General features: G+C 56.2%; 13 protein-coding genes across 13 annotated transcripts; 7 read left to right on the plus strand and 6 right to left on the minus strand.

Annotated features, from left to right (window-relative positions):
• Nucleotides 1-17: 17 nt before the first annotated feature.
• V1518DRAFT_451093 (uncharacterized protein) lies at nucleotides 18-1641 on the plus strand (the record flags this gene model as incomplete). The annotated part of the gene is made up of 2 exons (XM_066906514.1): nucleotides 18-935; nucleotides 958-1641. The coding sequence occupies exons 1-2, from the start codon at nucleotides 324-326 to the stop codon at nucleotides 1639-1641; spliced, it is 1296 nt and encodes a 431-aa protein (XP_066759444.1). The 5' UTR covers nucleotides 18-323.
• Nucleotides 1642-2088: 447 nt separating this feature from the next.
• On the plus strand, nucleotides 2089-4124 carry V1518DRAFT_417042 (major facilitator superfamily-domain-containing protein). The gene has a single exon (XM_066904183.1). The coding sequence runs from the start codon at nucleotides 2104-2106 to the stop codon at nucleotides 4045-4047; it is 1944 nt and encodes a 647-aa protein (XP_066759445.1). The 5' UTR covers nucleotides 2089-2103; the 3' UTR covers nucleotides 4048-4124.
• A 548-nt stretch (nucleotides 4125-4672) lies between these two features.
• Nucleotides 4673-7265, minus strand: V1518DRAFT_279290 (eukaryotic long-chain fatty acid CoA synthetase (LC-FACS)). The gene has a single exon (XM_066901052.1). It carries the CDS (start codon nucleotides 6973-6975, stop codon nucleotides 4888-4890), a length of 2088 nt encoding a protein of 695 aa, XP_066759446.1. The 5' UTR covers nucleotides 6976-7265; the 3' UTR covers nucleotides 4673-4887.
• On the plus strand, nucleotides 7189-8828 carry V1518DRAFT_417049 (ubiquitin carboxyl-terminal hydrolase). The gene is made up of 2 exons (XM_066904184.1): nucleotides 7189-7947; nucleotides 7996-8828. The coding sequence occupies exons 1-2, from the start codon at nucleotides 7555-7557 to the stop codon at nucleotides 8551-8553; spliced, it is 951 nt and encodes a 316-aa protein (XP_066759447.1). The 5' UTR covers nucleotides 7189-7554; the 3' UTR covers nucleotides 8554-8828.
• Nucleotides 8614-10563, minus strand: V1518DRAFT_417052 (putative alpha-1,2-mannosyltransferase). Its single transcript, XM_066904185.1, has one exon. The coding sequence runs from the start codon at nucleotides 10401-10403 to the stop codon at nucleotides 8853-8855; it is 1551 nt and encodes a 516-aa protein (XP_066759448.1). The 5' UTR covers nucleotides 10404-10563; the 3' UTR covers nucleotides 8614-8852.
• On the minus strand, nucleotides 10564-12238 carry V1518DRAFT_417053 (SKIP/SNW domain-containing protein). The gene is made up of 2 exons (XM_066904186.1): nucleotides 12068-12238; nucleotides 10564-12017 (listed from the first exon to the last, which is right to left on the minus strand). The coding sequence occupies exons 1-2, from the start codon at nucleotides 12208-12210 to the stop codon at nucleotides 10796-10798; spliced, it is 1365 nt and encodes a 454-aa protein (XP_066759449.1). The 5' UTR covers nucleotides 12211-12238; the 3' UTR covers nucleotides 10564-10795.
• On the plus strand, nucleotides 12207-13593 carry V1518DRAFT_417054 (mitochondrial import inner membrane translocase subunit Tim54). The gene has a single exon (XM_066904187.1). The coding sequence runs from the start codon at nucleotides 12341-12343 to the stop codon at nucleotides 13535-13537; it is 1197 nt and encodes a 398-aa protein (XP_066759450.1). The 5' UTR covers nucleotides 12207-12340; the 3' UTR covers nucleotides 13538-13593.
• Nucleotides 13554-14634, minus strand: V1518DRAFT_417055 (uncharacterized protein). The gene has a single exon (XM_066904188.1). It carries the CDS (start codon nucleotides 14509-14511, stop codon nucleotides 13579-13581), a length of 933 nt encoding a protein of 310 aa, XP_066759451.1. The 5' UTR covers nucleotides 14512-14634; the 3' UTR covers nucleotides 13554-13578.
• V1518DRAFT_417056 (TOM13-domain-containing protein) lies at nucleotides 14455-15030 on the plus strand. Its single transcript, XM_066904189.1, has 2 exons — nucleotides 14455-14883; nucleotides 14929-15030. Exons 1-2 carry the CDS (start codon nucleotides 14632-14634, stop codon nucleotides 14989-14991), a joined length of 315 nt encoding a protein of 104 aa, XP_066759452.1. The 5' UTR covers nucleotides 14455-14631; the 3' UTR covers nucleotides 14992-15030.
• Nucleotides 14988-16585, minus strand: V1518DRAFT_417058 (60Kd inner membrane protein-domain-containing protein). The gene has a single exon (XM_066904190.1). The coding sequence runs from the start codon at nucleotides 16247-16249 to the stop codon at nucleotides 15020-15022; it is 1230 nt and encodes a 409-aa protein (XP_066759453.1). The 5' UTR covers nucleotides 16250-16585; the 3' UTR covers nucleotides 14988-15019.
• On the plus strand, nucleotides 16305-20153 carry V1518DRAFT_279297 (uncharacterized protein). Its single transcript, XM_066901053.1, has 2 exons — nucleotides 16305-16489; nucleotides 16537-20153. Exons 1-2 carry the CDS (start codon nucleotides 16474-16476, stop codon nucleotides 19926-19928), a joined length of 3408 nt encoding a protein of 1135 aa, XP_066759454.1. The 5' UTR covers nucleotides 16305-16473; the 3' UTR covers nucleotides 19929-20153.
• V1518DRAFT_279298 (uncharacterized protein) lies at nucleotides 20154-21782 on the plus strand. Its single transcript, XM_066901054.1, has 2 exons — nucleotides 20154-20414; nucleotides 20482-21782. Exons 1-2 carry the CDS (start codon nucleotides 20379-20381, stop codon nucleotides 21739-21741), a joined length of 1296 nt encoding a protein of 431 aa, XP_066759455.1. The 5' UTR covers nucleotides 20154-20378; the 3' UTR covers nucleotides 21742-21782.
• V1518DRAFT_417062 (uncharacterized protein) lies at nucleotides 21618-22897 on the minus strand. The gene has a single exon (XM_066904191.1). The coding sequence runs from the start codon at nucleotides 22883-22885 to the stop codon at nucleotides 21824-21826; it is 1062 nt and encodes a 353-aa protein (XP_066759456.1). The 5' UTR covers nucleotides 22886-22897; the 3' UTR covers nucleotides 21618-21823.
• Between the last annotated feature and the right edge of the window lie 57 nt (nucleotides 22898-22954).

Below are 22954 nucleotides of genomic sequence, written 5' to 3' on the forward strand. Positions count from 1 at the left end.
CGTTTGAGTGAGATTGATGTATATTAGACTGGCGTCGGCGTGGGGTTTGCGATTGATTGCGGTTCTGCCAGAGGCAGGATGGGATGTATTATGGGTTGCTTGTATAATATTGCGTCAGATGCTTTAGTTAATGACTTTTGATCTGTAATACGTGTAGTAGTGAGTTGCGGGCGAGCACTGTGCAGATTATGTGATATCACTCCCGTGTGGAGTCTGCGTACTGTGACTGGTTCATACCGGGTGCGTACAAGCTCTTCTTGAATCATTTATACGCAACGCGCCACGATACCTACGAGCGACCCAACCGTGCGGTTCATACCTTTATGAGACATGATCATCCTTGGGGTATGATACCCACGATATCCTCGGGGGAAGCCGTCGCGTCGCGAGCGATATCGGTGAGCCACTGTCTAGGCATCGGCGGTGCCGGAGTTTGGCGACAGGCTTCCTCCCCTGCGCTGCAGTCGCTCCCTTTACTTCTTGCTTCTTTGCATTTTGCCTCTTGCACTTTTGTGGGTGTGCTGTTATCCGCGGTCACGGTTGCAGCCATGACGCGCAGTGATCTACGAATCCACCTTGATGGACTCAAGTCCAAGACGCGGCAGACCGGTGATCATACTCCATCCTCCGCGAATGACTCTTTTAGCTCCGACTCCACTCACATCGTGCTCCAAATCGCATTACTAGCGAACGTAAAGTGCGACGCAGCAGCCGCCATCAAAGACCTCGTGCGAGCGGAGCGGAAAGCTGCGGCGGCAGCGCACGTTGCCGCCGCGGCACTCGAAGCTGCGACGGAGGCGGATCGGGAGGCGATCGCAGCGCCGGAGGTGCGGCAGAATGCTTGTGCTACGGTAAAGGCGGTGGCGCGGGCCGTGGCGCGGTGTATGAGGGAGTCCGAGAGCTGTGATGGAGCTGGAAGCGTTGTTGTCCGGGGGGTAAGTTGTTTGATGTGGCCAGGGGCGCGTAAACCTAGCTAACATGAGCAGGTTCACGGCGGGCAGCGGCGGTGGGACGATAGCGGAGCGTGCAGGTGAACAACATGAAGAGGTGATTGTGATTTCTGAAGGGACGAGTGTGAGTGCTAGCATACTCACCGCTGCGCTCAAACCACTCGATCTTGACGAGCTAGTAACCCACGACAGCGGCGCCTGGGACATCGCGCACTCGCAATCTGGTATCGCAACGAGCACCAAGGTATGTGAACACAACTCACGCGGAAGGGCTAATATTCTCGGGATCATGAAGCACGATTCTGCTGTGAGTCGTGGGAATAGCCAAGTATGGTTCTACAACTACATTGATACAGCTGCGGATGATGGTAAGAACTCGCCGACGGGGCCTACGAGGGGACTGGATATCGATTCCATCGCGTCATTCCGTACTGGAAGTCTCGATCACAACTCACTCGCGTTGTCGAATAGTTTGCTCTCGTCCAGCGTATTGTCCTATGTGCCCGCTGAGAGCACGATGTGCAATTCGGCTCAGGAGACCGGTCTCGTAGTAGCAATGAGAATGAAAGGGCCGGATATTCCCTTGAGTCCGGCGCAGATTGTTGATTTGATATGTGAGGTTGATATGGAACGGAAGGAGGGAGCAGAGTTGGAGCAAGAGTTTTTGTCCTTTGAGGAGTTGTTTGATTAACTTACAAGGCGCACATGGCGCGACATAGATCCACTGGCCATCACAATTCTATTTATCTGGAGCCACAATGCATTTGTCCAAACGCTGTGCGTAAAGCAACAGAACTCGCGCAATCAAAATACCACTTGCATTTCCGTTTGCGGCGACTGAACGAGACAAGCCCATCAGGTTAGGGATTCAGGACCAAAGCGCGAACCCCTGTTAAGTGTACGTCCAGCAGTGTGGTTTGTGTGCAGATTCGGCGTGCATCGGATACGCATGATGACCATTCAAATGATTCAATTCAATGAGTGGCGTATAGGCGTAGCATTGTTAGGTCAATTGATCATCTCTCTGGGTTTTGAATAAGGAAGGGGAGCGCGTAGTGGCAGGGGGAGTGATAGCAAGTTACCCTGCCATCGGCCGACCTCGAGTCTCTAACTCATGTCAGTCTGTACTCTCCACAATATCACCTCAAACGAAATGGCCACGACGAGCGCGGTGGAAGACGACCCTTTAGCAGCGACGCGGACGCGCACGGCGACAACGCTGCCGCCAGACGTGGTCGCGCACGAGGCGATTATCTTGGATAGCGATGACGTCGAAGACATAACGGAACCGCTTCTCCCCGCGCACACGCGCGCGACGCTGCCGAATCCGTTCACGAGCAGTGTTTCGGGAAGATCGTCTCGTGCATCATCGTTTACAGCATCGGAGTCGTCATCCACGAGACGGATATTGCGGCGCGCGGGGGTGCCGGGGATGGGTGGTGGGAGTGGCAGAGGCCAAGAGGAGGAGTTGACTAATGCGCGGCTTGCGGTCGTGTTTGCATCACTGTATATCGGTGTTTTTCTCGGTGCTTTAGACGGAACGATTGTGGCGACGCTGTTGGCGCATATCGCGTCGGAGTTTGATGGGTTCCGCAACGTTTCGTGGATCGCGACGGCGTATCTCATCGCTAACGCCGCATTCCAACCACTATACGGTAAACTAACCGACATCTTCGGACGTAAACCTGGTTTGCTTTTCAGCAATATCACCTTTGGAATTGGTTGTCTCGGGTGCGGTCTCGCGCCGTCGCTGTGGCTTCTCGTGCTCGCGCGTGTGATTGCCGGTATCGGCGGCGGCGGCTTGATGGCGCTGTCGACGATTACGCTTTCAGATCTCGTCCCCCTGCGCAAGCGCGGCGTGTTGCAAGGGTTTGGCAATATTCTTTATGGTTCAGGAGCTGCATTAGGCGGCGTTTTCGGCGGCTACGTGACGAGCGTGTTAGGCTGGCGCGCTGCTTTTTTGTTACAAGTCCCCTTCATCGTCGCATCAACACTCGCGATAAAGTATCTCCTCGTGTTACCAGATAGACGAGAGGTAGTGGACGATGGCGATGACTATAGTTTCGATGGCGAGTCTGCGGTGGGTAGTGATGATGAGTATGACGGTGCAATCACTGTTATGGGAGATAGAGAACTCGCGGAAGCGGAGCGACGACGGGAGCGACGGCTGCTTGCTCGTGTAGATTTTTTTGGCGCGGGTATGCTTGTGATTGCGTTGGTGCTGTTTTTGCTCGCGGTTTCGATTGGCGGGAATCAAGTCCCCTGGACACATCCACTTGTTCTCGTTACACTCCCGCTCTCAGTCGCGGGATTAGGCGCATGGTTTTACATCGAGCTACGCGTGGCGAAGGAGCCCATCATTCCCGTGCAGCTCCTATCTGACCGCACAATCTTCGGCGCGGCCATGTGCAACTGGTTCATGACGATGTCGGTGTACTCCCTTCTTTTCTACGTGCCATTGTACTTCGTCGCCGTTCGCGGCGTGTCCGAAACCCGTGCTGGTGCGAGTCTTGTATCCAACTTCATCGGCGTCGCGATGGGTTCATTCGGCGCCGGTTTGTACATGCGTTCCACGGGGCGGTATTACGCGCTCGCCGTGATATCAGCAGTTGTGTACGTTCTCGGCACCGCACTGGTGTGTACCCTCGGCATGACGACGAATACGCTACTCGCAGCGACGTACACGTACCTACCCGGTGTTGCATACGGCGCATTGTTGACGATCACTCTCATCGCGCTGATCGCCGCGGTGCCGCACGAATTCCAGGCCGTGGCGACGTCAATCCAATACGGCTTCCGCGGCACGGGCTCTACCCTTGGTGTCGCCGCTGCGTCCGCCATATTCCAAAACGTACTCGCACGGGCACTGCGGGCACGGATATTTGGCGCCGACGCGGAGAGTGTGATTGCGCGGGTGCTTGATAATGTGGAGGAGGTAAACCGGTTGCCTGAGTTTCTTGTACCGGTTGTGCGGGAGGCGTATCTGGTTGCGTCTCGCGCGGTGTTTGTGTTTTGTTTTGGGCTCGCGATTGCGGTTGCGGGGATGACGGTTTTAATGAGAGAGCATGTGCTGCACAGTACAATCTCGCGACGGTAGTAGAGGCTAAACGGGCAGTATATAGTCAAATATAGTCAGTAGATACAATGCAGAGACACGAAGAGAGGAAGATATGTGGTAAATAGCGGATAGCTTGTGCTGCCGTCGTTAGCCGATCAGGACAGCGGACAGGCGACCTCAATCCACTACATTCACCACATATGGCAAAAATTAATGGCAAGTTCATCACGACGGTTCGTCATGGTCGTAGTCGTAGTTGGTTGCTAACCAGCGCCTCTACCACGCGCGTCTATACTACGACATTATCTTGCGCTTACGAGATCTGTTGGGGGATGGTAGACGGTTTACACCCTCGCGCGATAGGTTTGCATCATGCCATGATCGTCCTGCTCCTCGTATATGTCGCGGCCAGAGCTGCGTCGACTCCATACACACTCGCAGACCCCTAGGTCATGCATTTGAGACGACCGTGGATGAATATGAAGTGTCGCAAACTTAGACAGAGGGCTGGAAAGAAGGAGAGAATACAAAGGGGAAGAAGAAGCGATGGCGAATAAATGCATTAGCACGGGCAAGAATCAAAATGAACAAGTCCACTTGCGAATCGCGAGCTAGGACTTGTTTACGCTTCACGCGTCAGCCTAGCCCAAAACGCGCAATCTGTCACACCATTTAGAACACTCTACCATCGGCGACAACTCCTTCGTCTTGACGCTGCAGATTAGAACCACGGAGAATAATAGAAGGGAAAAATAAAAGACCATATATTATTAACCGCGCGTAAAATACAACCACAAACTCGCGACCACCACCACCGCCGCGCACCACCACTACTTTCGTTTTCATGTCGCCGCGATCCTTATTTTGTTTCTGTGACAATTATGACATCTTGAAGGCGTGCTCAACTGCCTTATGATTTGCCTCGAAGATCTTCTTACGCTGCAACTTCTGCGCTGCGGTCAACAACCCATTTTGAGCTGTCCATTCCTCATCGCAGAGCACGACGCCGCAGATAAGTTCGATGCCCGCGAGGCCGCCTTTGCGACCGGCGTCAAGCAGTAAGTCCAGTACTGCCTTTTGCATGGTCTTGTCGTGCACAAGGTGTCCGAGTTCCTTCGCCGCGACGCCTTTCTCCTTCGCGAGCTTGAGGAAGGCAGGCTCGGCAGGCATGATGATGGCGATGGGCTTGACCTGGTCCGGGTCGGCGTAGACACACACATTAGCGACGACCGCCGCAGTGCGGTATATGCTCTCGAGCTTCTCTAGCGCAATATACTCGCCATTAAGCGTCTTAACGAGGTTCTTCTTGCGATCGATGAGGCGCAAGTGGCCGTTGGGTGCCCACTCGCCGATATCTCCCGTGCGGAACCAGCCGTCCTCTGTATACGCCTCCTTCGTCTCTGCCTCGTTGCGGTAGTAGCAGGAGGAGACGGCATCGCCGCGCACGAGGACTTCACCCTGCGGAGGCTTGTTGGTGGAGAAGTAGCCGATCTCGGGGACGTCGACGAGCTTGATATCGACGCACGCGACTGGTGCGCCGACGGTACCGTTGGTGAGCTGGTACGGCGACATGAGGCAGCACATCGCAGCAGTTTCCGTAAGGCCGTAGCCAATGATCATGGGACAAACGATGGTGGATAAAAAGTGCTGCGTGTCGCGGGAGATGGCGGCACCGCCATTCATAACGATGCGAAGACGGCCGCCGGTAGCTTCCTTGACGCGCTTGAAGATGACGTCCAAAATAGAAGAGCCGGGGAGGCGCCAGTTTTGAAGGAAGCCTTTGGTGTGGTAGGACGCCCAGAAGACGGAGGATGCTACGGGGCCAGCGGCGTGGACCTTACCGACAATACCCTTACGCACTGTCTCCCAGACGGCAGGAACACCGACCATGACGGTCGGACGGAACTCTGCGATGTCGCCACGGCAGTTGCGCACCGACGCATCGGAGATGGTCTTCACTGTGCCGTAGCCGAGGACGCCGCCCCAGACGAGACACGCGAGCTCGAAGACGTACTCGAGGATGTGCGCCAGCGGGAGATATGTGAGGAAGTAGTCGTTCTCGTTGACGCCGCCCTCAATGTTTGACGTGGCGCCAGTTACAGCGGCGACAACATTGCGGTGGAGGAGGACGACGCCCTTCGGGGTGCCAGTGGAGCCGGAGGTGTACATGATGCAGCAGAGGTCGTCGCGGGAAGGCGGGTTAGGTGGGAGGGCAGCCTCTTTGCCAGCAGCAAAGAGCTCGTCAATGGAGACGAGTTTGATGTCGGGATGGGCGGCGGAGATGGCGGCGACGTGGTCCTCTGAAGGGGTGTCCTTGTAGATGATGTACTTGAGCTTTGTGGTCTTCTTCAGGGGGTTGATGAGTGTCGGGAAAAGAGCGGCGTCTATGAAGACCGCGGTGGCCTCGGTCTCGATGAGGGAGTGAGTCAGGCCTTCCTCGCCGAGCGTGTCGTAGGCGGTGGAGATGGGGATGGCCTGGGTTGAGCAAGCGAGAGCCATGGTCATCCACTTTGCAGAAGTGGCGGCGTAGATCTCGAGCAGCGAGATGCCAAGGGACTTGATCCCGGAGCCGTAGGTGAGTGCCTCCTGGAGGAGTTCGGCGTAAGAAATGTAGGAGTATGGCGAGAGCTCAAAGTAGGTCCACTTCTTCGGCACAGAAGTCTCCTTCCCGTCAACGATCTTCTTAACCATCTTCGTCTCAACATGCGTCTGCACGACCTTACGTGAACCAAGGCACTCCTTCGCGTCCCACTTCGCCGCGACATAGGTGAGCACGTCGTAGACGGTGGCGACGCCAGGCGCAGGGGTGCTGACGAGGGGAGTTCCCGGGGCCGCGGCGCGGATGGAGCGGCGCGCGGGGACTTCGCCCTCAACGACGGGTAAGCCAGATTCAACGGAGTAGGGTGGCGCGTAGCGGACGACAGCCGCATGGCCGGCGTCGGCGGGCACAATGGTGTGGGGGGCCATTGGGGTGCTGGGAGGGGATGGAGATGGTGAAGATGACGGCGGCGAGGAGCGGGGATTTGTATCTGCCGGTTAGCGAGGCATTATTGTGGGCCACATGGACGGAGCATATAGTACACATATCGAACCATATCTTCGTGATCTCATCCCCAACACAATGGCCCAGACGGGCCTGTAAGCGAGCCCCTCGCCCTTGTGCCTGACTGCCACGCGTATCAGAGCTTGCTGACCCCGCTGAAAATATGGCGCTGTACCTTGCCGTCGTTTCAGAGCCGCCGTCGCACTGGCACAGTTCCGCTGGGGCGGATCGCGATGTTGTTGGGGAACGCGATCGACGCGCTGCTCGTTCTTACACGGGGCTCGTACGATGACGTAGTGTGCGCACGCGACCGTCGTGAACCAGGGCTTACGAGGGCTGAGAGGACTGACTTGGTTACGACAACGTACAGAACTTCCTGCTGTCCACAGTATGGTCAATGAGGGCTGGTACTGGGAAGATGTGGAGTGGGGTTGGTTGCGGTCAATGGTGGACGACCTCTCCTCCGAACTCTGCTCTTCTGCGATTTCCGCTCTAAGCGCACCATGTCCTCCGGCTGGAACACCATCGAGTCGGACGCGGGCGTCTTCACCGAACTCGTCGACTCCCTTGGCGTGCACGGTGTTGAATTCGAAGACCTCCTCTCCCTCGATCCGGACTCCATCCGCGCACTCTCCCCGGTCTACGGCGTGGTCTTCCTATTCAAATGGACTGCTGCAGTAGCAGCCGAGCAACAGCGTGCTGCCGCGACGAACGCCGGGCCGCTGGACGGCATGTATGATGAGGATGCGGAGAACGGGGTGTTTTTCGCGCGGCAGATTATCCAGAACGCGTGTGCCACCCAAGCGGTTCTGTCGCTCTTGTTGAATCGGCCTGACGTACAACTCGGTGGGGAACTCACTGACTTCAAATCCTTCGTCGATGCCTTCGATCCTGAAGTACTTTTCCGCCTCTTTCCATCATCAGCTCCTTTGCTAACAAACCAGCTCCGCGGGGAAGCCCTCTCGAACTCCGACTCGATACGACAAACCCACAACTCCTTTTCCCGTCCGACTCCCTTTGTTGACGAATCCCTGCCCTCTCGCGGTCCACGCGACGATGATGATGACGAGAACGCACTTTACCACTTCATCGCGTACGTACCCGTGCACGGCGTGCTCTACGAACTTGATGGATTACAGCCGTATCCCATTGCCCACGGCGCGTGCACTGATGACACGTTTCCCGAGGCGGTGGTGCAAGTGCTGCTAAAGAGGATCGGCAGATATCCTGAGAGCGAAGTGCATTTTAATTTACTCGCCGCGGTGAGGGATCGGCGGGAGTTACTTCGTGAAGCTGGTGATGAGGAGGGTCTGTTAAGGGAAGAGGAGAAACGCGCGGAGTGGCGGAGGGAGAATATCCTCCGCAGAGAGAATTTTGTGGGTTTGGCTTTCAACGCCTTGAAGGGTGTGCTTGCACAGACTGCAACTGACGACACGGCATTCGAGGCGATGCTAGATTCTGCGCGGATTAAATCCCAGCAGCGCCTGCTCGCACGGCGATAGGTGCGTTGCAATGAACGAGATCTGCATTCCAATCTGCGTGTGCCATGAGTTACAGTGATCCCAACATACAACAGCAATAGACATCTGTGCACTCCGACTACATGGATGCCTGCACGCGCCAAGAGCTGTATATAGCAATGTACTTCTTATACACTTCTATCTCTACTCTGCATGCATGAACTATGTACTCTCCCTCGTGTATATGCCGTAATGAATCATAGAACAATGAACGCCATGAGTACAACAACCAGAATATCTACATTTTGTCCTCTTCCTCCTCACTCCTCTTGTCTCCTCTCTCAATTCTGGGCTGCCTTCTCCGCCAACGCCTTCATTCTTGACGCCAACGGCGCGCCAGGATGCCCCACCGGCGTTTTTCTCGGCACACCCAACTGCCCACGCATGGCTTTATATTCCCGCGCACAAGAATACGTCGATCTATCAAAGTTCTTCGACGGGTTGCAATAGCACTTTCCACTATCATGATACTCAATCCGGTTCTCGGGGCAGTGTAGAAACGAGGTATGGCGATATCCAAAGTCGTAGAACCAGTGAATTTGGTCCCGGTCGAGAAACAACGATGCGGCGATCGAATGCACCGGTGCGTCGCCCCAGCGTTCGTAGAAGAAACCGCCTTGGTGATCAAGATAGTCGAAAAACTCGTTATACTCCTTTGATCGCCAGAAATCCAGCGCGCCGATTTCGAAATTACTCCAGAAATGGCACAATGAGTACGAACTCTCCAAGATCGGTTTGTTGCCTTTCACGATGAAGTTTGCCGCGCTGTTCTTGTTCACGTATCGCGGATGCAGTTCCACGAACTTCTTCACGTTATCCCACAATGTCTCGATCGTGTTCGGCAGCTCTTTGAGCGATATCACAAAGCCGTATTTTTTGTTGTTTTCCCGCATGAACGTGAATGGATCATACTCGACGTCGCAAAACAATGTCGTATCCGGCTCCACGCGCCAGTAGTACTCCAGATCCGCCAACAACTCGTGCTTGTAAAAGAAGCCCGAGAAGAAACGGCACATGTGGCGATAACTCTCCGACGAGCCATAGACGACCTTCTTACTTCCCATAATACGCATGCACTCCCGTGCCTTTTGGCGATCGATCCACGACGGCATGGACCAGTGCTGCGGGGGTACACGGCCGTACGACACATTGCCAGACACCAAATTCTTTGTCATCCGGATAAACTCCGACGAGAACGGGCGGTCGTTCAGGAATATCCAGGGGTAGTGAAAGCGTTTGTTGAATCGATCCTCCACGGAGCGAATTGCAGTCCGCGCTTCGTGTACCTCTGAGTTGCGCACAAGCATGACCAATGCGGCTTTCTCATTTACAATGTCACTCGCGACGACACCCGGTCCAAATACACTTTCCACGCTTTTTTCGATGTACATAGGAAATGACGGTCTCGTTCGCGCGCCACGCGGGCGTCCGCCTTGCGGCTTTTCCTTTTGCTGCGACACCGCTGGCTCCAGCTGCATTTCCGTCGCCTGATACGTCCGCGCCGACGGTGGTAACAGCGCAGACGGATGCTGTATACCGTTCTGATCCGGCGGCGTTTTCAACTCCGGTAGTTTCAATTTTTCGTCTTGCTGCTTCTTGCTCTGCCCCGCCATGGCCTGCGCGACCTTGCCAGCCGCTGCAGCGAAGGCTTGCGATAGCGTCGCTGTAGTTGAGACTGCGGCCGCGGCGGCAGCTTCTTCGTCGGAAGCGTAGCGCTCTGGCGGACCAACTTGCGACTTCAGGCCGATAATTAGCAGGAGGAACAAGGTAGGTAATAGCACACAGAGCAGCGGCCGCCGTGCTCGGCGAAGGATTAGGCGGAGAATGTTCATGGGTATAGGCCTGATAGGGGAGTGCTGGCAGTGATAATGCCAAATAGCGGAGCGCCACGGTCGTTTGGTCCTGTTCACGGAGTAGTCAACAAATTCTTTCTCGATATTCTCTCTCGCTCTCGGTCGTTCTTCTCTGTCTGTCTTTCTTCCCCTCTTCTACTCTGGCAGGAAAGAAGAGAATTGAACGTGCGCGCCTGCCCCTCTAGGCGGCCCAGCCGCACGTGGCACTGCTGCCGCGCGTTGCGGCGCCGCACGCTAATCTTTTAACAGCTAAACGCCATCCCTGGTTGTGGCGGTGCGCTCGGCAGGAGTAGCCGCGCCAGGTTGCATTGGGAAGCTAGTACACAACGGCTACGCAACCCTCCGCGCGGCCGCTCACGCACGCAAATCGCTCACGACGCGTCGCCGCGCCGAGAAGAGATATGGCTGCCGTGGCGCGGTGGCGGCTGTGGCGAGGGTGTTCGTGAGGGGGAGCGCGGACGGGCGTGAGTGTCATCGCGGGAGTCGTAGGATGCACTGCGTGAGCGCGTTCGTGAACGACCGGACGACGGCGTTCGCGAAGCTGATCTCGATCGCGAGTCGTACGACCTACTGCGCCTTGAGTATCGCGATTCCCTCGAATCATAAGACCCACTCCGCCGCGAATATCGCGAATCATATGACTCACTCCTCCGTGAATCACGCGAATCATAAGAACGGCCCCGGGATTCCGGCGTTGCGCTCTGTGCCTCCGTTCGCCCTCTAACAGGCGACGCACTCCGTCGTCGTTCTTCCGGCATCCATCCCCTCCTTTGTTCGCGAACCTTGCGCGCGAGCATGCGTAGATGCTCCTCCTTCGCTTCCTTCTCCTCGTCCGCTATGCGCTGCTGCAGCGCGGCGCGCTGCTTCACTTCTTCTCTTGCATGCCGTTCCGCTGTGAACAGCGCTTCGGAGAGCTTAGCAAAGTTGTCATTGATCACCACGTCTTCCAAACCGCGACCGTCAGCAGCAAGTCGCTTGTCCAGCGCGATCGTATATCCCTTCGGATTCTTCCACTTTGACACGCTCGGCGGAATCATAAAATCTTCCTGATCCTTGGCCGTCAGTTTCCGCGGCGGTGACCGTAACAGCGGAGCCGGTGGGGATGGCGGCCCGCGGGGGACTTTAGTGTGCTTAAACTTCGGCGGTGCCATAGGGTCCTCCGCGAGATCAACGAGCTTGATAATCCGTTGTCGATGCTGCGTGCCAGCCGCCTCGCCCATCATCGCGCTCGGCGTGTAGCGAATATACGTTGGCTCGCTTGCGCGCGCGTTGGCGATGGTTTTCGCATTCGCAGCCGCTGCCTTTCCACTCAGAATAGCGTCGAACGCGGCTTTTGTCTTCGCGGTGGTCGCAGCGACGGTCTCTTCCGATGGGCGCGCGAGAGAGATTTCACCGATACTGGCACGCGCACGAAGGGGAATGAGGTCGGAGAAGGAGGTGTGCACGATGCGTTTGGCTGCCGTGCCTTGCCGAGCGATGGCGTCGTATTTCACCTTTCCCTGTGCATCAACTTGAATCGTGAGCGCGTTGGAGGTGCCTTGTTTCTCACGGCCCATATCAAGTGGATACTGTAACATATTGATCTCAGGATATCTATGCGCGTTAGATTTGCAGCTGCGATAGGTGAAGTGGAGGGGACTCACGCTCCGCCATCGGCGTAGTCGTCTGTCGTAGACGGTCGCCATCCGCGTCGTTGTCCATATGCGGGGATATGTGCGCCAGCTAGCGCGTTCACGTCTGTCTCGATGAGTGCGCCGTATTCGTTATATCGTGGTGCTATCTCCATTGTTTAGGTGTGATGGCAAACTCGCAATGTCTGCGATGGGGACGAAAACCTTCACAATTTTATTTGTACGTTCTTCCACCACCAACTTCAGTACTACTACTACATTCACCTTCACCACCTCCCACACACGATGGCACAGCCCGGCGCTGCTCCGGCAGCTGGCGAGGCGGCTCCTTCTCACCCCTCCCCGCCGAAGGTAGAGCGCCCACACAACCCGGTGCTCAAAGCGCTCGGCATCCCGCGTATCCGCATGCCAGGCCCTAAGATGTCGCTCTTTCTCGGCACCGTTCTCGGCATCGCAGGTTTTGTGTACAACGACCGCACTCAGCGGCGCGCTAACCGGGAAAAGTGGAAGGCCGCTGTAGCGTCACTTGCACTGGAACCGCTCCCTGCGACGGCCATGCCCCGGAAGGTAACAGTGTACATGTCGCCTCCCCCGGGGGATCATCTTGATGTCACCCGCGAGCACTTTGCTCAGTACGTGAAACCGATATTAACCGCTGCGGCGGTGGATTACGAGGTTGTGGAGGAGACGAAACAAGGACAGATTCGGAGCGCGGTTGCGGAGCGTGTGCGGGACGAACGACGGGGGGTGCGTGATCATCGTCCAGAGTACATTCGGGAGATGACCAAGGGCCTTACCTTCGACAACGCTGGTGGCGCGGTGTGTGTGGGGCGAGGCGCGTATAAAGAGTATTTGCATGGCTTGAATGAGGGATGGCTTGGACCACTTGAAGCGCCGGTGGAGGCTGTGAAAGAGGAGCCGACTCTTGGTGTTGGGATTGTCGAGTCTTCTGATGCAGCCGTGCAGCTTGCGAATGATGCGACAAAGGCGGCGGAGACCGGGACTTCTACGGATGCTACGCCGCCAGGCACCGAGACGGCACAAATGGACGGGGCAGCTGCGGAGGAGAAGAAAGTCGAGACCGTGGTGAAGCCGCCATACATCACGACGACAGATTACGACAAAGCACCAACCCCACCGGGCCTTCTCACTGCCTCCTTCGAACCGATCATGTACGTCCCTCATCCACACATCCTCGGCTTCATGAACACCCCGCTGCGGTTGTATCGCTACTTCCACCAGCACGAACTCGCGGACAGGGTCGGCCGTGTCGCCGCCGCTGTCGCGCTGAACAACTCGCGGCCATTCGTGCTGACGCGGGATAGCGAGGCAGGATTGGAAGAAGAGGCGGAGTGGCCGCCGAAGTGGGTTGAGACCGGACGAGAAAAAGGATCAGAGTGGGTGCAGGAACTTGTCGTGGACGATCGCATAGCGGATCGCTTGCGCGTGTACGAGTTACCCGAGGTGGTTGAGCAAGAGTAGTTGGAGTACTCTCCGGTTTTGTAAATAGAATGTAATCATATTCATGTCTGCTGCAATTGCTCCTGCGCCGGCGCGACGACTGCGATCTTCGACGCCTCTTCCGCGCCAAGCTCCTTCGTGATTACCTGCTCAAGCAACAACTCCTTTGTAACCCATAACTCGTTCTTCAGTCTATTCACCCGCTCAAGCTCTTCCTCCAGCTCGCGATGTGCTTCGCCCGCCCAACTCAATTTCCGTTTCAAATACCGTACCAACTCCCGCGGCGTACGGCCGAGCTCATCGCTCGCGAGCTCTTCGCCCGGCTTTTCGTCGCTGAGCACCGTACCCGGTGGCGGTGGCCGATCGCGCCCTCCGGCGGTCTCGCGGAAGCGTCGGACAGCATTGAGGTCAGCCATGTAAACAGCGTTGCGAATAGCCGCTTCTTCTTCGTCTGATTCGGTCTGCGTGGGCACTTCGCCAGGCGGTCGTTCAGACTCATGTACTGTGCGCATGTGCTTTGCGAGCGCATCCGAGCGGGTGAAGCTACGATCGCATTCGGGAATGTTGCAATAAAACGGCTTCTCGCCCGTATGCGAACGCATATGCGCCACCAGTGCAAAGCGCGAAGTTTGGCTTAGTCCTCGTCGCGGACAATCCTGCCACTCGCACGCGTACTTTGGTTTCCGATTTCCCACATGAGCGTCATGTATATGCGCGACCAGGTTATCCATATTCCCGCACTCGACCATACACCCGTCCCAGCGACACTGCGTGACCTGGTCAAGATTATCATCGTTCACGCCCGGGGAGCCGGGAACAGAGCCGTATGTGTCCGAGGAGATGCCGGAGTCAGCGCTGCCTGCAGGGGAAGGCGGTGCAGGAAGTTCGTCATCGGACGGGGGTGGCGAGAGGTCCGACCCGGAATCAGCGGCAGCGGGCGGCGCGCGCAGCGTCGCCGAGGTGCGGGATTTGCGCTTTTTGGGCTCAAGGGGCATATTGGCGGCTGTACCGGTGGTGGAGCGCGTTGGTGAAGAGGTAGGCGGAGTGCACGTGTTCTCCAAGAGTCTCCCAATATTTCCGCCCCGGTCTTCACGGCATACACAAATAACACAATCATGTCTGAGAAGACCGCCGAGGAAGTCGCAGACGACGCATCCTCGTCCTCGACATCGTCATCGTCCTCGCCATCCTCCACCGACCCATACTCTTTCCGTGCCTCCGTCCTCAAAAGCTTCACCTCGCTCTCCTCCGTGCTCCGTTTCAGTGCAATCCAGCTCCTCTTTCCATTCGTCAACGGCCTCATGCTCGGCTTCGGTGAGATCATCGCCAACGAACTTGGAATACGCTGGGGCTACATTGGCGCCGAGGTGGGTTCCTCTACACACAGCAGTCTTCTCATACTAACAACGCAGGTCCACCCCATGCGTACGGCGATCCGAGATCAAGTCGAGCGACGCCGGCTCGAGAAGCGTTAAATGTACATATATACAATCTATCTACACTCTACTTTTTCGCCCGCTTCGCCTTGACCACACCCCGTCGCGCCATGCGTACTGGCTGCACAAGCTTCGCGCTGACCGACCCCGTGGTCGGCGCGTTACTGCTAGAGCTGGCAGCTGCTTTATCCTCCGCCTGCTTCTTGGCAGTGTTCCACATGTCCTTGTACTGCTCCGTGATTGACTTGGAAGCTTGTTGCTTGTCGTTCACGAACGACTGCATATACACCTCCTCCGGGATGCCCATCATACGGCGAAAGAACGCTGACCGGCAGAACATGGTCTGCAACATCGACATGATACCGGCGACGACGAAGAACAGCACGTTGGCAGACGAATACCACAACCCCATGAGCAACATACCCGCAGGCGGCGCGTAGGTCATCACCGTGCGCATCACGGGGGATAAGTTAGACATGCTGCCCATCTCGCCGCCCATCTTGAAGCCCACAAACAAACTCGCGCCGGAGATCAGACTGAGACCGAGGTACGGGTCTGGGATTGCGAGATTGGTGAACCACAGCGCGCCACCGGTGGTCATGCCGTCGACGGGAATGCCAGACATGCTTGACAGCGCAACGAAGAAGCCGTACGCAATGGGAATTTGCGTTACGGCGCCGATGAACACGAGCGGCATGCTCACGCCATTCATTTGGAGCAACTTGCGCGAGCGCATCGATGCGATAACACGTTCCTGCGGATTCGTCGCTTTCTGCGTCTGCGCTTGTAGTAAATTCAACGCGGGCCGAATCGCCTTCAAACGCAAATTCATCTCGAAAGACTTGAGCATGAGCGGGAGTACGATTAAACGCGACCCGATGGCGGCGACGATGATGGTCGACCACCACGGTAATCCCGTGTATACATGCACGTACTCGAGCATGTGCGCGGCAACGTCAGACGGCCAGTACCATGTCTGCGCAAGACCGAGAGATTGAAGGTAGCCTATTTGGTCGGGCGGAACCGTCTGCGCAAGTACGTCGAGGGTGCTGGCGGCGGTAGTTACAGCATCAGGGTTGGTCGAAGTCACAGTGGTCGCGGCAGTTGCAGCGGCGGACGCGATGTCGGATTTGCTTCGTACTTGCCGTAGGAGGAAGTTCTGTGGTCGAAGACTTGATAGGGGGAGCGCTCGGGCATTGACGCTGATGAACGGACGCACACCGCGAAGTAGCATACTACTCGGCGGTGCCGACGCGCGCATAACAGTATGCGCAATACCAGCCCGGAGAAGAGTCATGCCTTTGGGAGGAGGTATGAAGTTTTCGCAATTGTCGAAGTTCGCGAAGTTCGAGCTCGGAAGCGGGCAGCTTCACGTGATCAGTTATCGAGATTCGCTCAGCCGGCGCCATCACCATAATCGTCACCCTCGCGTACCAGCCGTCAGTGCCATTCTGGTGCTCAATTGCTCCTTTGATTGTCTAGGGCCGTACTGGTGGTGGTCTGCGACCCTTGGTGCTCACAATGCACGATCTCGCGAGTGCGTATCCCTCAGTATACGTGGCGAACACCTACTGACCTTCAAAGCCCACTCCTTCCTCTCGCAGATCCCGCTTACGCTCTCCCCATATCTCAAAGTGCCGCAACCTGTCTCTCTTCCGCCGAATTACTCCCACATACCCAGTGCTCTGCCCAAAGGCACACCCACGGCTATTTTCGACGAAGTTAAATCCGTGCTCGCATCTGTGGATGAACAGCAACGTCATGTGCTGGAGCAGAAACAAGTCGCGGCCCAACTTGTCGCGGCATGGGAAGCGGCGTTGAGGGAAAGGGATACGATGAAGCAGCGCAGTATCGCGCCGGGTTATTTGGATTCGCCCGTGCATCTGCTGCAGCCGCTGCTGCATCAGGACGGGCCGGAGAGCGAGTTGTTGTACAGTCTCCAAGATGCCTCTATTCTCGCACCGCCGATGGCGACGACGCTTCCCGCTGCACTTCCCCCCACGTTAGCTGAACCTGTACCGACAGAGCTGCCATATGTACCAAGTCTCTCCTCATACGCCTCGCAGTCGCAATACTCCTCCGCACCATACACGCCCGCTCCACCTCTGGCTTCCTCATCAGGCTACTCAACACCACACCCGCAACAACTCCCGCTCCACCGTACTTCAACCGCCTCTTCCTACGGTCCATCCCGTGGAGCGACACCCGCCCCGCTTGCGGGCCCTCCATTGCCACCGCTGCCTCCACTGGAGTACCTCTCCCGTCCGCTCAGACTTGCCACGAGACATAGACCAACGCTTGCGGAGTTCCCGATGGCTGCAAATGCGGCGTATGCTGCGCGGTTGTTTGGACAGGGTAGTGATGCAGGTTACAGTGCGGGGTACGGGGATGTATCGTCTGCATCGTCGTCGCGGACAAATATCTCGACGCTATACGAAGGCGCTCCGTTCAGACGATCCTCTTTACCACGTCTGGACTCCAACTATGGCCGTCGCGCTGCATCCACCGCGCCAGCTACGACAGCCTATGATTCCATTGACGCGAAACTCGAAGACCTTCTCGGCATCCGCCACGACACGCAAGCGTATGCTAAAACCTACGCGCCATCCATCACCGCCTCAATTGCAGAGGAAGATGAATTACCGAGCTACGCAACGCACGCTTCGCTCCCAACTCCGCCAGAGAAACGGATGACTTACGCTGATATCTTGAAGGAACTCGATCGTCCTGCGCCGGGGGAATCCCCGTCGCTGATTGATTTCGACTCGGATCTGCCTACACCTGCGCCCAGCCTCGCGGCTGCGCCGGTGGCAGCGGGATTGATCGGTGTTGCTGCCGCACCGGTTATGGACTCGGTCACCGCGCCGGGTATGTTCTCCGCGTCCAACGCAACAACTGCGGAGCATGAGGCTGAGGCGGAGGATGATTTATACGCTTCGTCGGTGCCGCAGCAGCAGTTGTACATGCCGTCTGCATCCGTCTCACCGGTGCCACAGGCACCGGTGGAAGCAACGGCAGCGGGAGAGCAGAAGCCGACGTATCTTGATAGTGAAGATGAGCATGATGAGGATTTCGATTTTCTTACCCAACGGCAGTCGTCAGCGTCGCTTATGGCGCCGAAGGAACCGACCACTATTGAGGAATTCCCCAATACTACTTCACCACCAACAGACTTCACTATTGCCCCCACTGTCTCCAAGAACCACCCCGCTGAGGCCTCCACCGCCGACACCCCAACCAAGGACGTGGAAGAATCCCAACATGGCGGCGATGCCGAAGCAGACGTGGACGAGTTACTCCGCCAATTACAAGAAGAAATTGACGAAGAAGAGCGCGCGGCAGAGCAAGCGGAGAAGCACCAGCGCGAACTTCAGGCTGCGGCGGCGAAGGCGAGGGCCAAAGCGGCGGCGGAAGCGGAGGCGAAAGCGATGGCTGATTTGGAGGCTGAGATTGATGCTGAAGGAAGCGATATCAACGCGGAGGCCGGGGAGACTGAACCGGAGGCTGAAGGTACTGGACCGGTCCAGGATGATACTTCGTCTGTGCATAACGCGCCTGCTACTCAACGCATAGAGGTCGAACAAACAGAGGGGGCCGACTCTTCTATCGGATATATAACCGAATTGCCCACGGTTGATGACACTACAGATGAAGAAGAAGCGCGTGCGGAGAATATTACCAGTGAAGCCGAGTCAGAATCAAAAGCTGCACCTGTGCCAGCGGAAGCTGAGACCGAGACTACAGAGCCTGAGAGCTTGGCAGAGACAGTTGAAGACGAGGAGCCTGCCGTTGCGGCGCCCGCTAGCGAGGGAGACGAAGAGGATGAGTCGGTTGCAGGGGAGGTTATCTCTGAGGAGTCAGTGTCCGGAGAATTTGTTTCAGAGCAGCTTATGGAGGCACCTACGTCAGAGGAGCTTGCATCGGAATATCCTGTCACGGAAGGTGTGAACTCGTCTTCGGTAGTTGCTGAGGAGGACGAGAATACCCCTGTTCCTAACGAGGAACCTTCCAGTGACGACGAACCGCCAGCACAGCCACTGACGGAGACGGTACACGAAGTTGAGGAGCCTACTGTTAACGAAGCTTCAGCTGTGCCTGATGTTACCACTGTGGAGGAAACCACCTTGGAAGCTGAAGTTACAGAGCATAGAGAGACAATTGATTCCGCGTTAACGGAGTCGGCAGAGGCCGTCGCAGAACCAGAGGCAGAATCAACCGCCTCCACCGATGCCGCTCAGGGAGACAACGAAGAACCAGTTGCGTCGTCGCCTACGTCCACAGAAGATTTTGAGATGGTCGCATCTCCTTCACAGGAGGTGGAGGAAGAGGTCCAGGCTACCGAATCAGTGAGTCCGGCTCCCGTCGCTACTGGAGACGTTGAAGACGCTATGCCGGAGGTCGCAGATGCTCGTGTTGACGTTGCGGAGATGGAAGCAAATGAGCATGGGCATTCTGAGCCTACCGAGGAAGTTACAGATGTCCAGGAGGAGAAGGTTGTCTTGAAACCGGTTGAGGAAGTGTCGGAGCCAGATGAGGAGAAGGCCGCTGATGCCACCGTTGCTGAGCCTGTTGACGAAGAACCTGTGGAGGATACAGAGAAGTCTGTGCATGCGACGAGTGAAGTAGGAGATGATGCAGACAGCACCGGCTTCGTGGAGGAGGGAGTGGCTTCTGCACCGATGGAGGACACTAAGGAGGACCCCGAAGTCGCCGAGGCAGCTGAGCACGTCAGTGTTGGGACAGTTGAGACTAACGTCGATCCCGTGGATATCGAGACCGTCGATATCGAAGTCCCGTCCGTACTGCCCGCCCCTATGGACATTGTTCGCGGACTTGCCGATCCCACCGAGGCCCATACTGCATCTACCGAACCCGCGGCTGAAGCGCAAGCAGTCGCACAGATTGCACTGCGAACGGAACAAACACCAGCACCCTGGGATCCGCTTTCGGAAAACCTCACCAACGACGACGAGTAGACATAAGTTGGATATTATTTAATTTGTACTGACAATTGGTACAGACGATTTGTACAGACAAGAACATCGTTATGGGAGTCTTCATTATACAGCTGTTTTGATTTAGTAGTTGTGGATTTAGTAAACAGTATACTCAGCGCCTAGCTTGTGTATATCAGGTGTTTTGAATGTGCTAGTTGTCAGGTTCGCGAAGTGCGTGCTCTACTTGAATAGTTTTGCGGCAATGTGATGCGAACTTGCGTATGCCTTGTGAGTTTTCCGACGCGTCGAATTTCAAAACTGCCCAGTCATATGAAATCAGACCCCCTTTCGCCACATCTCGTCGGCCTCGGGTGCTATGTAAGCAGTATCAACCCGACGGTCTACAATCAATATCCAATATCCACACAACTCGTGATCCGCTAAACTCAACATCGTTTTGGAACGACGCTTGGGACAGGTTAAGCCTCAATGCCACCGTTGTTGGCTCTATTGCAACAAGTCCTGGTATTTCTTTCCCCATTGTGTATTCCATTTCAATTTCAAAGACGAACTGTCGCGCTCACTGGTGCAGATATGCGCATGCTGCGCGAATAATCCTGGCTCGATATCCGCCGTGCTTGAAAATCACAGCGACGTGGCCGCGAGCGACTCACACGGTATGAGTGTTGCGTTGATGGATATATACCCCGGCGTTGCTAGCTCATGCGACGCGAAAGAAAGTGACGGCCCTACTATTTCACAACTAGGTAGCGATACGAGGAAAGCTGGAGATGCCACGACGGAGCTGAAGTCTATACCAACTTTTTCTACGGCACCACCACTGCCTCCACGCCCTACATCTACCGAGAAGCATACGCCACTAGCCGTGCTCTCCACCGACGCGTCTGATAATACCAAAGACAATACCGCATTCGAATGCTCTACCACCGCCGTCGCGGTGGCGAGCAGCATCGAACGCCCACATTCGCGCCTCAGTGTTCGCGTGCGCGCGCGGTTACGCAAGGCTGGGAAGGTCGCAGGCTGCTGCGTCTCCAGCGATGACGATGCTGCGGTTCGTGGAGTAGAAATGACACGAGATGGGGAAAGTACGACGAGTGAAGATGCAGAGTTTGGCGTGCGGAAAACGAAGACGTTTTACGATAGTGACAAGAGCGAGTCTGTTGTGAATATATCCCCTATAAGCGAGGTGGGGCGGTTATACGCTGATGACTATGACGATGCGAAGCACGTGGATGACGTAAATGCGTTTGAAGAAGCGAAGGAAAACGAGGACCAGCCTACTGACGTCAGGATTGTTGACATATACCCTGAGCTCAGTCTCGCCATCGTGGACGAGTACTACGCACGGCATGGACACTACGTGCCCAACGTGCCGCAGTTTGAATACATCGCCGAGCCGCCGCTAAATGCGACAACGTACCCACCTCACGGCTCTTTTGCGCACGAGATACGAGGGTGGATTAATAACCTCCCGCCGTACCTTGCGACGGCAATCACCGCGGATCTGTGCGATCTATGGCTCTTTCCCAACGACCATGATTTTGGACCCGCGGCGGAGACACACGGGTGCAGGGCGTGTTATGACGCACGGGAGTACGTGCGTGAGGTGCATGAGGAATTTCGGATTATGTTGACGCATGCAAGGGTGGAGTTGTTGGAGGGAAGACCGGGACGGTTGTCGAGTCATATGATGGAGTTGATTGGGAATCGCGCGCGGATGTCGGTGCATCAGTGGTGTTTGCCTGTTTTGCTGGCGGAGGGGCAGGTAGACGACGAGAATGGGGACGGGGAGGAGGAAGGTGAGTCAGAAGAGGAGTCGGAGGAGGAGTGAGCGAAGTGCAGAAGCAAACGAAACGAAATGTATTTAACGCCGTGAATGCTAAGACGCCAGAATGCTAGATGTATACATAAATTTAGATATCTATTAAGCTATCGACAAACTCGTCGTCGCCATTTGGTCGTGATACAGAAGCTGACTTCGCCACGCCCCACGGCTTAAAGGCGGCGGTGGCTTTGGGTGTCGCCTGGCCAACAGGTGTCTTCGTCATTATATCCCCGGTCGTCGTCTTGCGTGCTTCAAGTTCATTCCAGAACTGATCAAACTCATTATCGATATCTCTCCCTTTCATGCTCTTCGTCTGGTCCGACACCGGAGCCACCTTGGCAGCGCCGCGGCGGTCCCTCATGACCTGCATCGCAATCTGTTTAGGTAGTCGTTTAAGACGCTCCATGTCTTGTTCCTGTTCGCGGCGGGTGGCGGATTTGTAAATATCACGCACAGAATCTGCGTACTTGAGGCGTTCGATGCGGCGATCGCTGTCGCGGAATTCAGGATCATCAGCCGTGTACGTACGAATCGTTGTCTGCGGTGCTATCGCTGCCTCCACTACCTTCCGTCCCTTCCTCTTCCCCATCCACGCTGCACCACCCCCCACATGCTCAATCTGACTCTCAAAAATCTCAGCGACAGCATCAACGACACCCTGCTGCTGCTCAGCCGCACGTTTGTCAGAAGCGAGATACTTTGATAACCCACCGTCGTCGGGGCGGGTGATGGAGCGGAGGTATGCGTCCTCCTGTGCAATTTGGAGGGCTGCGAGTTCTCGCGCGACGGGGTCGTTAGGATCGTCTGGTGTGGCGGGGTCGGCATAGCGCCAGGCGTTCGAGGGGAGATTTTTCGTATTGCGACGGGGTGTAGAGGCGGTAGAGGAGGCGAGAGCGGGTACGACGGATGCTGAGGAGGAGGAGACTGTATCGACGGTGGCAGGAGGGGTGTCTATTGTGGGGGTATCAGAGGCAGTGGGTTCAGTAGTGCTCGATTTGATGAGATCAGAACTGTCGTCGCTTGTGCTGTCATCTTCGCTGACATCGTGGGCCGGTCGGAGTGCTGCACTAGCTGGCGCAGACCGCCCGCCGTGTTTTGCGTGATACTTGCGGGTAGCACGCCTGTCCCACTTGCTGTTGTGCAGGACCATTGTGGAGTTCTATGGCGATGATGGTAGTGATGGCTTGATGCAGTGGCAAAGCAGCATAGTACAATACCC

The sequence above is a fragment of the Limtongia smithiae genome, assembly GCF_038497785.1.
Source record: "Limtongia smithiae strain NRRL Y-17922 unplaced genomic scaffold V1518scaffold_6, whole genome shotgun sequence".
In the NCBI taxonomy this organism is placed as follows: Eukaryota; Fungi; Ascomycota; class Lipomycetes; order Lipomycetales; family Lipomycetaceae; genus Limtongia; species Limtongia smithiae.